Source organism: Nothobranchius furzeri, chromosome 8 (assembly GCF_043380555.1).
Source record: "Nothobranchius furzeri strain GRZ-AD chromosome 8, NfurGRZ-RIMD1, whole genome shotgun sequence".
Taxonomy (NCBI): Eukaryota; Metazoa; Chordata; class Actinopteri; order Cyprinodontiformes; family Nothobranchiidae; genus Nothobranchius; species Nothobranchius furzeri.
Genome location: NC_091748.1, coordinates 66,928,901 through 66,945,524, shown reverse-complemented (window position 1 = coordinate 66,945,524; position 16,624 = coordinate 66,928,901). Strand labels below are relative to the sequence as shown.

Genomic DNA, 16,624 nt, shown 5'->3' with positions numbered 1-16,624 from the left:
CTGTTGAGGTTCCTATGGAGCGTGGCTAGACCGACATGCAGAACAGAATTATTTTGCTTCGGCTACGGTCTGTCTAGATTCTGAAGCTTCTAGTTTTTTGCTTCGACTTCATGATTTATTTTTTAAGTTAAAAATAACGTTTAGATTATGTTTGAGGGAACATAAAGATTTTTAGGAATATGCAGATTATTCCTTAGATGAATTGACTGGCATCAGAGATATGTGCTGTTTCCCTATTCACGTGAAGTCGTCGTGCACGTACTTGCACACGGCATGTTTGTGTTTTGGAAACTAACTGAGGGAAGACATTGTTGCAGTATCTGATGAACACAGGAGCAGGTTTCTGCTTCTTTTTCCTTGTTGTAGAGAAACAATCTCATAAAATAAGCAAATAAATATGCATGACTTTATATTTGAACTTTATTTTTGTCCAAATACCTCTACAGTAATCCATGTGACGTGATGGCATCCTAACCTGCTACAGTTCAGGGAAATGCTGATCCTTGTAAATCTTTTATTGGAGCATAAATAAAAATAATAAAAAAGTATACTATTGGTTATGAAGAATAATCCGTCCGCCCAGAACCTCACAAAAATCTGAGACGGGAACCAGTCATTGTTACGGTTCTAATAGTTTATATTTTTTCACCAGTTATGACTCATGTAATTTTCTTTTCTTACATAATCACATATAAACTTGCTCAGTGGATTTCTGTTATAATAGCTGAAAGAGCCTGGAGCGTTCTAAAGGGCCATAAAGACAGGTGCCTGGATGGCAGGTCGTAGCAGGCAGCGGCTCTCTGAAGGCATCAAAGAACGTTTGAGAAGAAAAGACATCTCATCTGAACAGTTGCTGTGTGGGTGGAAGCTCTTGGTAGATGAATGTGAGGGGTGTAGTGTGGGGGACGTCGCATGGCTCAGGCCAAAACAAGCCTTTGTGCTGTTCTGCAACTCACACCAGCTAAAGATTTATGTCTGAACTGTAATTAAAACAAAATATTTGAGTTACAGTTGGCAGGTTATGTTCTTACCTACAAAACACACCAGAACCTCCGTGTTTATAACATAAAATAATTTCATCAGAGAATTATTGTCCTCCCAACAGGATTAGACCTAAAGACTTTCTAGACAATGATGTTTTGACACGAAAAGATCCCTTGGAGGAGGCTGAATCACATGACCTAATTCCACTGATACTTCCTAGGAAGACGTTTTGAAAGTTGTGCCAAGTACTTGATTAGTTTTGATGTAGTTACATCATTCACTGAAGCTACAGCTGGAAACCAAAGTGGTTTCTCTGTGTCGGCGATCCTGCTAACATCTAATGTAACCTTTCTAGTTCTACACTCAAAATAACTAATCCAAGAGATTTAATCTGGCTGCAAGACAAGACCCCAAAAGTAGGCAGAGATGTGTTTATTTTCAGAGAACGATGAATGGTTTTGTATTTTTTCCCTCTTAAGGCCGACACTTTGAAAGAGAGGTATCAGAAGATCGGGGACACCAAACGAGCAACACCGATTGAAGTGCTTTGTGAAAACTTCCCAGGTCAGTAGAATCATGGTGTTTTGTGTGCGTCTGACTTTTTACATGTACAATTACACACATATATTTTTGCTACAGAAGAGATGGCCACCTATCTGCGCTATGTGAGGAGGCTGGATTTCTTTGAGAAGCCAGATTATGATTACTTGAGGAAGATTTTCACAGATCTGTTCGACAGGAACAACTACGTCTTCGACTACGAGTACGACTGGGTCGGCAAGGCTCTTGTGAGTGCACCTTACAGAAACGCCTTGACCTCACACTAGGACTGGACGATAATTCAATAGTTCAATATATCTACCGATAGACATGTGGTGCGATAGGGAAAAAAAATGGGTCGATAAAACTTTGATAAAAAAAAGTTTCCTTTTTTCATTATAACCTATCAGGTAGCAGCATACTAGACTCACCACTTACTCCTAATCAATCAAAACCACAGACTCGGGCACGCTACGTCACCAGGCCCTCCCCTCCAAAACAGAGCATGAGGCAGCAAGATGTCTCAGCGAGAAGAGGCAGAGAAAAAATTAAAATACCAGAAATAAAGTGGCCAGGGCTGCACGTAAAATATATTTTCTACAATTTTTAAAATATTAGAAGTGATTGTGGGCGACAGTGGCACATGAGTTAAGTGCTCGCCCCGTAATCGGAAGGTTGCAGGTTAGAGCTCGCTCAGTCTTTTTCTGTCGTTGTGTCCTTGGGCAAGACACTTTACCCACCTTGCCTGCTGGTGGTGTTTGGAGGGGCAGCTGTGGCTACATCGTAGCTCATCACCACCAGTGTATGAATCAGGGTTTCCGCGGGGCATTAAAAAGCATTAAAAGTCATTAAATGAAATTTTCAAAAATTAAGGCCTTAAATGGCATTAAAAAGCATTAAATTAGATTGTCAGTGGCATTAAATTTTCTCAAGAAATATTCTTAAATAATTTTAATTTTTTTGTCTTTATTGTGATCTGTTGTGAAATTGTATGATAAGTACGTTTGAGTAAACATGCTGGCGCAACCATTTCGATTACTTCTGTTCCGACTCGTTTCTTGTCAAATTGTCGTAAAACCGGATGTTCGACAATAAGCTGGCGCGCTGGATCGTGAGGAGTAAATGTTTGGAAAATGGGGAAATGCAAATTCCAGCAAAAGTGGTTGGAAATCGACGAATTCAAGGTATGGCTGCAGCCCGTTAATGGTCAAGATGGAGAAGGATTTTGTACTGTTTGTAAAAAAAAATTAAAACTTGGTACAATGGGTGTGAACGCTGTGAAATCGCACATGCAGTCGGACAACCACAAAGCAGCCGTAAAAGGCAGACAGCAGCTAACCGTGACTAGTTACTTTTCTGTAACTAGCAACGCGACGTCTTCTACAACTACCACGACCACAACAAGCAGCACAACTGCAGCTGTGAACCCTGCCGTCGGAACATCAAGCACGCTTCAAAAATTGTTTGGATCACCTGCGGTGCTTCAGGCAAAGGTGCTCTGGTGTCTGTACACTGCCGTGCAGCACCACTCCTACGCATCCAATGAAGGTGTTTCGGAGTTGTTCCAGGCAATGTTTTTGGATTCTGAAATAGCTAAATCTTTCACCTGTGGAAAGGACAAGACAAGCTACGTTTTAAAGTTTGGACTCGCCCCACATATAAAAAAAAAAAACTGATTTCTGCAGCTAACAACGCTGGACCATTTGTGCTGATGTTTGATGAAAGCTTCAACCAGTCCACACAAAATAAACAACTAGACGTCCATATTCGATTTTGGGAGGCTGGTGCTGTCCAGTCACGTTATCTTGGATCACAGTTTGTGGGACATTCAAAGGCTAAAGATTTGCTGCACCATTTCAAAGTGAGTATGTTTGTACTTTTTGTTTATAAAGTGATATTCCGATGAATTAAAGAGACAAGATGTGTTCATTTTGTTGAGGCTTTTTGCTTTTAGATAGTTTTAATAAGCTAATTTTGAAATTACTATAAGCACATTTCAAATCAAACATGTTGGTGTAATGTTTTCAGGTTTTCTTTTTCATATCAAATAATTAAATTTATTTTTTTGTATTCATAGGATTGTGTGCGCCTGCTAGACATGAAGAACCTCCTTTCCATCAGTATGGATGGGCCAAATGTGAACTTGAAGTTTTTAAATGATTTCCAGCAAGAGCATGCTGAACTACATGGAGGCCGCCAATTAATTAATGTTGGAAGCTGTGGACTGCACACTCTGCACAATTCATTCAAGACATAGGTATGTTGACATAGGCTTGGGTGCTGAGTCTGCCATTAAGGTATTGTTTATTTTTTATATGTATATTTAAAAAAAAAACTTAAAACAGTGCATTAATTCCCTATGCATTAATTACTCGATGCTATCCCTCCTTGGTAGGCTCTTCAAAGCAAACCTAACAACAGAGTAGGTGACCTCACTGCCCTCGAATTTAGAAAGGACTGCATAAGATGCCGCTCAAGCATTGTTAAGAAAGTGCAAGAGAAGAGCCCTTTGAAATACCCCACTGTCAGGCAGATTGCATGCTTGGACCCCTCCATCATGAGCAGAGACCCAGAATGGTGCATGGGAAAGATGAAGTCTCTAGTTCAGAGATTTCTGCAGGACGAGCAGTTGACAGGAGGGATTTCTGCTGGTAGGAATGTTATAGGGAATGCTTTAAAATAAAGGTTATGACCACCCTTTAATGCATGAGAAATATTCTCAGTACATTCTAAGGTTTAAAAACAGTTTTGCTTTTTATTGTTGATCAAGTTATTTTAATGCACATGTTGCATGATATATATATATATATATATATATATATATATATATATATATATATATATATATATATATATACACACACACACACACACACACACACACACACACACACACAAAACGTTTACATATCCTGTACCAATGTGATGTCTGAATAACTGTCCATCCATTTAAGTGGATTAGATTTAATTACTGCTTTTTGTGTTTGCTTGTTGCAGGTGATGCTGTTGTGCAGCAGTTTGACAGCTTTCTCTCTCTGCATGGCAAAAGTGAGGAGCTCCTCTCTTTCAAACCCATGGAGCAAAGACTTGATGTTTTTCTTCGTGACGCTCTCAACCAGACTTATCCTGAACTCTGGAGTTTCCTTCAGCGCCTGTTGCTCCTATCTCATGGGCAAGCTACAGTAGAGAGAGGCTTCTCTGTGAACAGGGAAGTAGAGGCTTGCAACATAAAAGAAGAAACTGTTGAGGCCCAAAGACTAGTCTGTGACCAAGTTAGAGCTTGTGGGGGGGTTCTCAAAGTTCCCCTCACAAAAGAGCTACTAGCATCTGTAGCATCAGCCAGGACTAGATATAGGATCTACCTTGAGGAAGAGAGACAAAAGAGAGAGGGTGCCATGCGTGGACTTAAGAGAAAAGCGTTGGAAGATGAGCTAGAACAGCTGAAAAAGAAAAAGGAGATATTAAGGGTGGTGTGTGTCAGCCTTCAGAAAGATGCTGATCAACTAGCTGAACAGGCAGAAAACAAACCGAGCACGCTCATGGCTCAAATGATAACAAAATCTAATACTCTAAGGAAGAGATACAGGGACAAATGCAGTGAACTGACAAATGTTGAGTCAGAGCTGGAATCAAAAACTAGTGAGCTAAGGCACATGCATTAATCCTGTTGTGTGAAAAAAATGCTGTAGCATGTTCAATAACATGTAACATTCCATGCAACTATGTATTTGCTATGTTCTAGGCATACATTTTTTTGTTTATCTCAGGGTACATTATAATACATTGAGTTCTCAGAGGATTTTTTTTATGTACATATATATCCGTGGATTCTCACGTGTTTGTTTATGGCATTAAAAAGGTTAAAAATGGCATTAAAATGGCATTAAAAAGCATTAAATTTGTTTTGCTGATTTCTGCAGAAACTCTGATGAATGTGTGTGCGAATGGTTGAATGACTGATTGTTTTGTAAAGCGCCTTGGGGGGTTCCAAGGTGCTTTAAGGCCATTTTATCAATTTTTCAATAGTTATTGATATTGATCAATATAAAAAATTGTTATCAATATACTTTTGTTCTATATCGTCCAGCCCTACCTCACACTTCCTTTGTTTGGGCATTAGGTGTCATTTCTACTGCTGAATAATGACTGTCAGCAGTGATTGTTTTGATAAAAATCTTACTTCTAAACTGGTTTCCTTTTCCTCTTGGTATCTCAGCCCACACCGATAGGCCCCATCCCCAGTGACACGCCTCTGCAGCCCAGCAAACCACAACCTCAGAAAACCCAGGTGAGTTCATCAACGGGCTCCACACCCAGCCTGACTGACCAATCAGACAACCTGGTTGTTCAAGTTCATTTACTGTTCTATCAGCAACTTCCTGGAAAAATGACCGCGGGTCATGGTCTCAGCTCTCTTCAGAGTCCTTATCAGACAACCACTCTAATAAAAACGAGAGTATCATCCTGGCATGTGCAGACATGAAGGTGACTCCAGCTGGGAAGCAAAGCAGCATTTATGGTTTTAAGTAGTTCTTGACACCTTTGCCACTCTAAGCTCTAGTCATTGCGTGCATGAGTTGAAAATGCAAATTGCATTGTTCATACCAGTAATGACAAGGTAACTGCTTAGCGTGTGCCAAAGTGTAGATGTTTTGTTTGAACAGCATGCTATCCGAGCCTTGTTTGGTGCAGGAAGAGGCTAATTAGTGAGTTTATGAAGAAAGGAAATATGTCTGATTGACACAAATAATGGTGCAGATAAGGTGACTCATGTCCCGTAAAGCTGAGGAGGGGACAGCGTTTGATTTTATAACTGACTTACTACAGTGGACTTTATCCCTGTTTTACTGCGCTGCGTTTGATGGGATTGGCTTGGTAACAACTCGCCATCTTTTAATGCTGCCAAAACACCTCCCTGTGTTCTGTGTACACTGGTTTAGGACTGGAAACCAGTTACATCCTGATTAAAGCAGTCCACCTTTCAACAAGAACGTAGTGGAATCAGTGTCCTATTTGTGAGTGAGGCTTTTAAATATAAGTAAATGTCTTTAGATTAAATAAAAACAAAGAACAGTTCTGTAAATTCTTGTTTGAAGCACAAAGCGATTTTCTGTTTGATACATTTCTGTTTTATTAATCCAGTATACAATATTAGCTGAGATGATCAAGGCTGTTTTCTTTTACTTCTGCATGACTTTATTAGTGTCGATCTGTGCTTTACATACATTTTTGCTTCCCTTTAATCCTCTATTAACATAGTTTGTCTTAACAAGCCTGCTTCTGCTTGGGAGATGTCTTCTATAATTTTTGTTTTTATTCACTCCCTCTCCTCCTTGTTATCTCCCCTCTATCTGCACCTCCTTCCTTACCACCCCCTTCCCCCCTCCACATCATCACCTCACCTGCAACCCCCACTTCCGCCCCTTTTCTCACCACTTCCTGCCTCAACCCTTTTTGCTCTGTGTCAAGTCATCTGAGCCCAAAGGAAGTGAGTCTCAGCCCACTCCCGTGACCAATAAGGAGACTCTGGGGTCGCACCTCACGGCTGAGCGGCTGGGGGGCTCTGTTCAGGTACCACCACCACTGCTGCTTCTGCTGCTGCTCTGATTGCTGATGCATGCATCCATGTAAAGTTGTGACGTGACTCCCCCTTCTCACTGACTCCACATTGCCTGCTTTTTTGTGTGTTTGCATTAGAATCCTAGAACTCTTGTTTTGTTTTCAGAGCGCTGCATGCTGCTTGTAGGCTGCTTTCAATAAGACATCAAGCATTATTTAAACCCCGTACTTATTTAAATAATTAGAAAAACACAACCTGAGTAGATGCTGTTGCTCGTTGTGTTTCTATTAGTGAGAAAAGGAAACACCTATCAGGCATTTAATTATTTTTCTTGATCTTTAAATCAGAGGTCTGTTTTTTTCAGTGGCGCAAATCTGCCACCTAGTGTCAGAAAGTAGAACTGTAGCTTTTAAAAGCGATTTGCTCATTTGTGTTTTCACTGCCGTCAAAACAGGTTTTTCTTGTTGTTCCTCTTGTTCATTCAACTTTTGAATAATGTTTTTATGAACAAGTGTCATAAAACGATAACAAGCATTAAGTTGGTATTATCTAAAGTTTTTGTCTTAAAGCTCACCCATACACCTGCGTTGATGATCTTTTTGGAAATTGTCAATGCATTAAAAGAACGTAGTAATAGAAGTCTGTAAGGAGTTGCCCTGAACAGGAGGAATCATGGCAGCAAGTAAAACCTCGTTCAGTATTCATCTGGGAAGAATTGTGATATGTGGGAGTGTCTCTAAACTGTGACGTTGCTGTAGTTGGTTCAGCCCAGCGGCGATGGGAAACGGCTGATCTGAGAGGCATTTGTGGTGTTTTTTCAACGCTGCAGGTGATGAGCTCAACGAACGGAGAGCTAAACCCAGATGATCCCACAGCCGGACACTCCAACGCTCCCATCACTGCTCCCACCGATGTAGAAGTGGCAGACGAACCCAAGTATGAAATAAATCATTTGATCTTCTGTGGTACGGTGTACTGATGGGTTGGAGCACAGGAAGGATTCCAGATTTAGCAGTAATTTTACACCCAATTTAAGTTGTGTGCATTTTTGAGTCGATTTAAATTTTTTCTTCATCACCAAGATTCCTCAAAAGAATTTTGGTATTACAACACAGAACTGTTAGTCAGTGTTGCTGTGAAAAGCATCAAGTTGATCTGATTTATTTAAATAGGCCAATTGAATTATTTTATGAAGTAACTTTCTGTAGTTTACATGTTGTTTATAAAGTAATTCATGTTCAATTACTCATCTTAATCTGACTTTCTTTAAAGCTGGAGTCTGTAACGTGACATCATCAAAAGGGAGGAGGAGAGTTAGAAATCTGGACAGCTCCCTGCTCCCATTTCCTATCTGGAAGCCACACATCAAACCTCGCCTGAGTTCTCAAATTCCCTCCTCAGCCTACATCGGCTTCTGCAGGAGCTGCTAAACATTCATTTTAATCAAATCTGCAGTTTTCAAGCAGGGAAGCAACTAAAACCAGCAGGAAGCTGGCACTTGTGATGCTAGCGCACGCCTGCTAACACTACAACAGGCTAAAACGCTAATAACTTAGCTCCAACACACAAAGACAAACAGCTTTTTGTTACCTTCCCTCATCTTCCACCTTTAGCTTAAAGTTAAAAGACTGACATTAATGCAATGCAGGTTGAGTTAGCATTCAAGCTAGGTAGGTGTGCTAAGCTGACTGAAGCGCCTGATTTGTTTTGCTTCTGAGGCCAGGGGAGTGACTTAGGGATAAGATATAATATAAAAATAGCCAACTTTAAGCTTTTTAAATTTTACATTTGAAGCTCTGCCCCAGCTTTAATGTCTTTAGGCTACATTAAGGTTCTGTGTTTGCTGGGCTTTTGTGCCGTTTTCTGGTTTATCTTTCAAATTCAGTTCATCACAAAAACTCAGATACACTCATTTGACTTCCTGAATGAAAAATGTAAAGAAAAGCCATCTGAACTTTGGACATTTAACAGAATACGCATGTGAAGCTGTAAATGTGAATCCCTCTCAGTGTGATGTTCTGCTCTGCAGGTGCTGTTGTTTCTTCAGAAGGAGAAAGAGGAAAGCTCTCCAGAGGCACAAGTGAAGGAGGAACATGGAGAGAACTTGAAACATTGTGGTCACTGTCAAGTTTTAAATTGAAGCAACTACACAAACTCCCCTCCTCCCCGAGGCCTCTCCCTCTCGCCTCCCTATCATCACCACGCCTCCATCCCTCCTTCTCCCGCGCGCTCTGTATTTCTCGTTCTCAGTGCTCCAGGGCTACAGCCGAGTTGAAGGAATGTTGCAGACCTACTGACTCCACAAGAGACTCTTTGATTCTTTTATCGCTGAAAAATAAGCGCACCTTGCTTCACAAACAGGGGCTTGAGAAAAACTATAAAAGCTGTAACAATGAAACTCCGATACTGTGGCGTGGAAATGAAAAAAGATGCTGTTTGAAGCAGTTGTATTCTAGATTCCATTCAGAACGTTTATTGTTTCAGTCAGCTGTTGATCAGGGGAAACCATTTAAGTGGACGGAGTGAAAGAAATCTGCTCTCTAGGAAACTGTTCATTTTCATACTTTTTAATTTTGGTGTTTTTTTGTTTTTGTTTTTGGGGATCAAGGTAAAGAAGAAGAGTTGAACTATGCTGATGTTCAATCTGAAAGACACAGGAAGCATTTAATCTATAAAACTGAATTTGGAAGATTTTTATGTACTTTTTTCCTTTTTTTTTTTTTTTTTTAATTTTTTTTTTGTTTTTGTAAGTGAATCCTCGGTTTTAAAAGTCAAATCCCTGAACTGAAAACTTGCTTTCATGTTATAGTGTTCTGGAGTTCAGTTTCTTTCCTTTTGGTCTTTGGACACGGTCGATGTAGCACAGTCACTGGCCTCAGGTACTGTGGAAGAACCAGAGAAACGCATATTAAGCTCTCTTATTTCTATTGCACTTTTGGAAGAAAAGACCCAATTACAGTGGACAAGTTTAGGTTTAAAAGTAAAAAGCCAACTAAATAAAGACTAATGTAGGAAGAGTCCTTCAACGCTTTTATTTGAGTTATGGCTGAAAAAAGTTGATTTTTTTTTTTTAAAAAGGAAAAATAATTGATTTTTATTTCTTACATCAAAGATAATTTACCAGGAAATCATAGTTTGTGCCTTTTTAAGTAAAATGTTTAAAGCTCAAGTGAGTGTCCCGCTATGACATTTTATCTAATCTGACCCAAATGCTCAGTGGATTATTGTGTGTGTGTGTGTGTGTGTGTGTGTGGGGGGGCGGGCGGGTGCACGCCAATGTTTGCTAATCTGAAAGTTGTAAACAAATTTTTTAAATGAGTGCACGTCCCCCTGTCCCTCATGACTCTTCCTCCTTGACCTTCTGCTGTGAAGGCACATCCGTGTGGCGGGAGGCGGGGATACCGTGTGTGTGTGTGTGTGCGTGCGTGTGTGTGTGGCCAGTTCAAAGAGATCTAACACACATACACACACAACCCAAATCTGTCGAAACTTGTTTTATTTGGATGTCACCAAGAGACGAACAGCTCAGTGAGGTTAATTAAGTGTTTCTGATGAAAACGTACACGTTCATTTGTGCTGCAGCCAGGCGTAGCTCCATGTATCCCTTTGGTTTTTCATTTGATTTTATTTTGGTCTGTGCCTGACAGCAAACTATTCTGATTTCATCCATGTCTAAATGCTCGCTAAAGCGAGTCCGTTACACAAACATCTAATGTTATACTCATGAATTACTGCAAGGACGTTGCCAAGTTTCTCCCTGTTCAGCTTCTGTCCAATCTTGAAAAAGACTTGATCCATCACAAAAGTAAGCTAGGAAACAACTCATTTCCTCTTCTCGGTTTATTTGAGGTAAATCAGGTAATAAGGTAATCAGGTTGAAAACCTTCAAACAGAAACAGATTTATACAATTACAATCAAAATGAATAAATCTAATAATGCTGATTTTAAATTTACAGTCCAAATAATGTATCATCCACTGCATTTCAAATACTATTTTAAATCCAAGCAGGTAATTTCATTTAACTTTATTCCTAAGCAGGTAATTTCATTTAACTTTATTCAACAGTAGAATGTTGTCAGTATAATACCAGTAGCCTCTTTGTGGTTTCCCCCCAGCTGAACAGTTTTTTTGCTGCATCCGCTGATTCCTTCTGAGGTGCAGACTGATTTGCTTGTGTCCTGCAGACAGGTGCTCTCACTCAGCTGATGAGCTGATCAGACAGGAACTGTAATGTGGTTGTGTGAAACAATCCTAGAGATCTTCAGCTGTTAAACTGCAATTTTCATTAACAATCTTGATGGAATAGATGATGTTGAGCAGATTCTGGACTCCGTTTGAATCAGGGCTCGAGCAAAAGAAGCAGTAGCCTCTTTGTGGTTTCCCCCAAGCTGAACAGTTTTTTGCTGCATCCACTGATTCCTTCTGAGGTGCAGACTGAAATTGTTTGTGTCCTGCAGACGGCACCCCTTGGAGGCTGGTGTTACTCAGCCTCCAGGGGGTGCCAATTATTGACTGGCTGACTGATCTGACATTGACTTTGAGCCTGACAGACGTGCTAGTCTGTTAAACAAAAAGCCTTCATTTAAAACCTGATAAATGAATCTGGATGGTCACCAGTCTGTCCTGCTACCTAATTTCCTGCTTTTAAAACTCCAGATTTCCAGATATTTGTTAAACGCTTGCATCAAAAGCTTAGTTTTTACTTTCTGAGCCTCATCTTGTGTAAAATTGTTAACGTGCTTATTTAACGACCCATTTAAGGTGGATTTTTAAAGGTCAGTGAACTAAACAGGCCTCGGGTGTCTTAAGACTTGTCAACATTTAAACTTGTATCGCGGGAAGGAACCGAATGAAAACGCTCAAATACGTTAAGGCCTAAAATGTGATGTCCAGAGGTCTGTTACATCATAACTAGTCCATGATAGTTGGTTTATTTAGTTTGATTTTAAGTGAACCGGTAAAACAAACTAACCATAGCATGTTGCTGCTGTGAACCTGGACGATTTTAAATTCATAATAAAAAATCGGGGTGTAAATTCTGGTTAAAGGCTGAAGTTGGATCGTTTGTGAAATTTAAACATCTGTTGGCGGTTTAGTGTAAATTCTATTGTGACATAAAACCCAAATGTCTGGTTTGCTTGCAGCATTTTATTAGTTCAGATATGACCCGACTACTTTTTAAGTGAGCCGAATGTTTCTTCCTCTGAGCAGGTTTTAGAGGACAGAAGAGCGAAAAGCGAAGCCTCGAGTGTGTGAGAACCACAGGTTTTTGTTGGCTGCAGAGCTGTTTTGTTGCTGTAAAAACCTGAAGGCATCTGCAGATGTTCTGAGGACGATTGCGGAGACTCCAGTGCGCCTTTACGCATGGATGTGTTCCTGTATCCGTTGCGCCATTTCCAGCGAGGAACACTAGGTGGCGCCATCAGACTTCCAACTGAACTGAGAGCAGGCTGGAGGCCCGGCTTGGTATAGCTCATTACACTGCGTTTATGTGATGATTTCTAACTGGGGAGACTTCTAGAGATGTTCAGACTAGTGTTGGGACTTTGCTTCTGCTCTACGTCTCTTGGTGTAACTATTTGCAACATGTATTTGTAAATATGACAACGACAGATCTCTAATTGTGAATAAAGGAAATTTTATCACAGTTATGGGGCAGTTTGTGCATTCTGATCGGTTTTTATCAGTCTGCAGGCTGGGTTAATCTCACCTGTGCAGGTGAGATGCTGTCCAGAATTCAACTAAATACTTGGCATCCTGAAACTTATCAGAGGATGTGTGGTCCCCATTAAACAACTTATTTATCAAACAATAATTTCTGTGTTCACAAGCCAGAGCACAGGGAAACAAGACTTAAATGCAAACCAGTTTTAAGACTCCTGCTGTTCTCAAGTTGGCTGCAGGTAAATCTAGTTTTTATTTGTTCTTTTTCACATTCCTTCAATTTTAATTAAATGAGCACTTGATTTTTTTCACTATTTTATAGTCTAAATTGCAGAAATATCTATTCTATTTTTCCTTCCTATTTTTGCAAATGAAACCAGTACTTTTCCTGTTACTGGCTGGGATTTGTAGGTGTGAGAATAACCAGCTTGTTATGGTGCCAAAATTTGTTTAGGTGAGTTGTGACACCAAAAACAAACTAAATCAACCAAAAACAAACAAAAAACTTTAGCAAGTCTTTAGATAAATGGGAAGTGACCTTGCAATTTAAATGTGATGCATCCTCATGTACCTACCTGTACAAGATTTAAATGTCCTAAATCATGCTAAATCCACTTTTTGACCCTGTTCTAGTCTTTCATAAAAAGCACCCCCAAAGTGTTTTGTTTTTAGGTATGTATAGCTCACGAAAATAACTTGTGTTAAAAGAAAAATGACATCTCAACAGAGCAGGTTGAAATATTTCATTCATTGCTCTGGAAGGTGTACAATAGCATGATACAGATAACCAAATAATTAGTAAATATTTAAAAAGGTTAAATGCTAACTCTTTTATAAAGAGTGTGAGGCACGCATATGTCTGTCTTCACACATTCTTGTTGTGCCACACCTCAGATTTCTCACGCAGAAGGAAAAAGTTTATCTATCTGAGCTAGGCGTTGTGTCGCCATCAAACTTCGAGTTATTAGATTGACTTTATATGAACAAAGAGGGGAATTGACGCACTCCAGTAGTGACAAGCTGGAACTACTCTGGTAAATCATGTAGAAGAAATAATTTCAGCCTTATCTCAGTTAAGCTAAAAGGTCCTCTTTGTTTTAATCTTGTTGGGACGTACTTTTATGGTGCCACGTGGGACTCCAGGGTTTCTTGTGGAGTACCACAGGGTTCAGTGCTTGGACCAATTATTTTTACTATATACAGTGGGACAAAAAAAGTATTTAGTCAGCCACCGATTGGGCAAGTCGGTCATCACTCTGTCATCACTTAAAATGATGACAGAGGTCAGTAATTTTCATCAAAGGTACACTTCAACTGTGAGAGACAGAATGTGAAAAAAAATCCATGAATTCACATGGTAGGATTTTTAAAGAATTTATTTGTAAATCAGGGTGGAAAACAAGTATTTGTTCACTTCAAACAAGGAAAATCTCTGGCTCTTACAGACCTGTAATGTCTTCTTTAAGAAGCTTTTCTGTCCTCCACTCGTTACCTGTATTAATGGCACCTGTTTGAAGTCATTATCTGTATAAAAGACACCTGTCCACAGCCTCAAACAGTCAGACTCCAAACTCCACTATGGCCAAGACCAAAGAGCTTTCGAAGGACACCAGGAAAAGAATTGTAAACCTGCACCAGACTGGGAAGAGTGAATCTACAATAGGCAAGCAGCTTGGTGTGAAAAAATCAACTGTGGGAGCAATTATCAGAAAATGGAAGACATACAAGACCACTGATAATCTCCCTCGATCCGGGGCTCCACGCAAGACCTCATCCCGTGGGGTCAAAATGATCATGAGAACGGTGAGCAAGAATCCAAGAACCACACGGGGGACCTGGTGAATGACCTGCTGAGAGCTGGGACCACAGTAACAAAGGTCACCATCAGTAACACACTACAACGGCAGGGAAGCAAATCCTGCAGTGCCAGACGTGTTCCACTGCTGAAGCCAGTGCATGTCCAGGCCCGTCTGAAGTTTGCCAGGGAGCACATGGATGATACAGCAGAGGATTGGGAGAATGTCATGTGGTCAGATGAAACCAAAGTAGAACTTTTTGGTATAAACTCAACTCGTCGTGTTTGGAGGAAGAAGAATATTGAGTTGCATCCCAAGAACACCATACCTACTGTGAAGCATGGGGGTGGGAACATCATGCTTTGGGGCTGTTTTTCTGCTAAGGGGACAGGACAACTGATCCGTGTTGAGGACAGAATGAATGGGGCCATGTATCGTGAGATTCTGAGCCAAAACCTCCTTCCATCAGTGATAGCTTTGAAGATGAAACGTGGCTGGGTCTTCCAACACGACAATGATCCCAAGCACACCGCCCGGGCAACAAAGGAGTGGCTCCGTAAGAAGCAATTGAAAGTTCTGGAGTGGCCTAGCCAGTCTCCAGACCTCAACCCCATAGAAAATCTGTGGAGGGAGTTGAAAGTCTGTGTTGCTTGCGACAGCCCCAAAACATCACTGCTCTCGAGAAGATCTGCATGGAGGAATGGGCCAAAATACCAGCTACTGTGTGTGCAAATCTGGTAAAGACCTATAGTAATCGTTTGACCTCTGTTATTGCCAAGAAAGGTTATGTTACAAAGTATTGAGTTGAATTTTTGTTATTGACCAAATACTTATTTTCCACCCTGATTTACAAATAAATTCTTTAAAAATCCTGCCATGTGAATTCATGGATTTTTTTTCACATTGTGTCTCTCACAGTTGAAGTGTACCTATGACGAAAATTACTGACCTCTGTCATCATTTTAAGTGGGAGAACTTGCACAATCGGTGGCTGACTAAATACTTTTTTGCCCCACTGTATATGCTCCCAATTGGTAAAATCATTAGACAGCACAGGATAAACTTCCACTGTTATGCTGATGATACTCAGTTATTAACCGCCAATGAACCTAATCGGTTAGTTAGATTACAGGTTTTTCTTGAAGACATAAAAAATTGGATGACTCTAAACTTTCTGCTTTTAAATCAAGACCAGACTGAAGTTCTCATCTTTTGACCGAAACTGCAGAAAAGGAAAATGCTTAGTCAATCACCTGACCTGAACGGTATAAAATTAGTCTCCGAGAACAAAGTAAGTAACCTTGGTGTTATCTTTGACCAGGACATGTCATTCAAATCCCAGGTTAAACAGGATTGTAGGATTTCCTTCCTCCTCCTTTGGAATATTGCTAAGATTAGAAGCATCCTTTTCAGGAGTGATGCTGAAAAACTAGTTCACACATTTATTACATCAAGACTGGATTACTTTAATTCATTACTATCAGGAAGTCCACAGAATGTAGTTAAAAGTCTTCAGCTTGTCCAAAAAGCTGCAGCTAGAGTTCTGATGAGAATTAAAAAGAGAGATCACATCTCCCCTGTCTTAGCTTCCCTACATTGGCTGCCTGAGATGACTCTTGTCGTGATTTGGCGCTATTTATGTAAACTTGAACTTACAAAATGAATAAAAAAGGAAAATTGAGTCTCAGTCTACCTCTGAAGGAGCTGTCTATGGTCTCCACAGTGGAACATAGTAGGTGGGAGTCGTTTTCCAAGATGGAGGTCAGCTTCATCAGCATCCTATTGTCACACACGTCCTCAGCAGAATCCAGTGGGCAGCCCAGAACCGAGCTAGACAAGGAGAATAAAGACAAGGGCAACAGTCGCAAAAGCACCACCATCCCAGATGTGGCCGGAGTCTCAGAGAAAATGAGAAGAATTTTCCCCAAACACAATATCCTGGTAAACTTTCAACCCAACAACACACTCAGACAGAAATTGGTCCATCCAAAAGACAAGACACCCAAACAAAAGATCAATTATGTCATTTAAAACCAGACTAAACTTTATTGTCCTGAAGCATAGAAAATTGTCTCCGC

General features: G+C 40.3%; 1 protein-coding gene across 5 annotated transcripts in view; it reads left to right on the top strand.

The window, feature by feature from the left end:
• The window catches only part of csnk1g2b (casein kinase 1, gamma 2b), a 46,358-nt gene extending 36,960 nt beyond the window's left edge, over positions 1-9,398 (top strand). Inside the window, exons 6-11 of one of the 5 annotated variants that reach the window (XM_070554247.1) lie at positions 1,464-1,548; positions 1,627-1,772; positions 5,741-5,812; positions 6,994-7,095; positions 7,914-8,020; positions 9,114-9,398. In XM_070554247.1, coding sequence (XP_070410348.1) covers positions 1,464-1,548; positions 1,627-1,772; positions 5,741-5,812; positions 6,994-7,095; positions 7,914-8,020; positions 9,114-9,168 — 567 coding nt within the window. In that variant the 3' untranslated portion in view covers positions 9,169-9,398. Of the gene's footprint in view, positions 1-1,463; positions 1,549-1,623; positions 1,773-5,740; positions 5,813-6,464; positions 6,590-6,993; positions 7,096-7,913; positions 8,021-9,113 lie in introns of those variants that run through there. The other 4 variants (XM_070554246.1, XM_070554249.1, XM_070554248.1 and 1 more) reach the window with 4 other exon arrangements.
• The last annotated feature ends 7,226 nt before the right edge of the window (positions 9,399-16,624 follow it).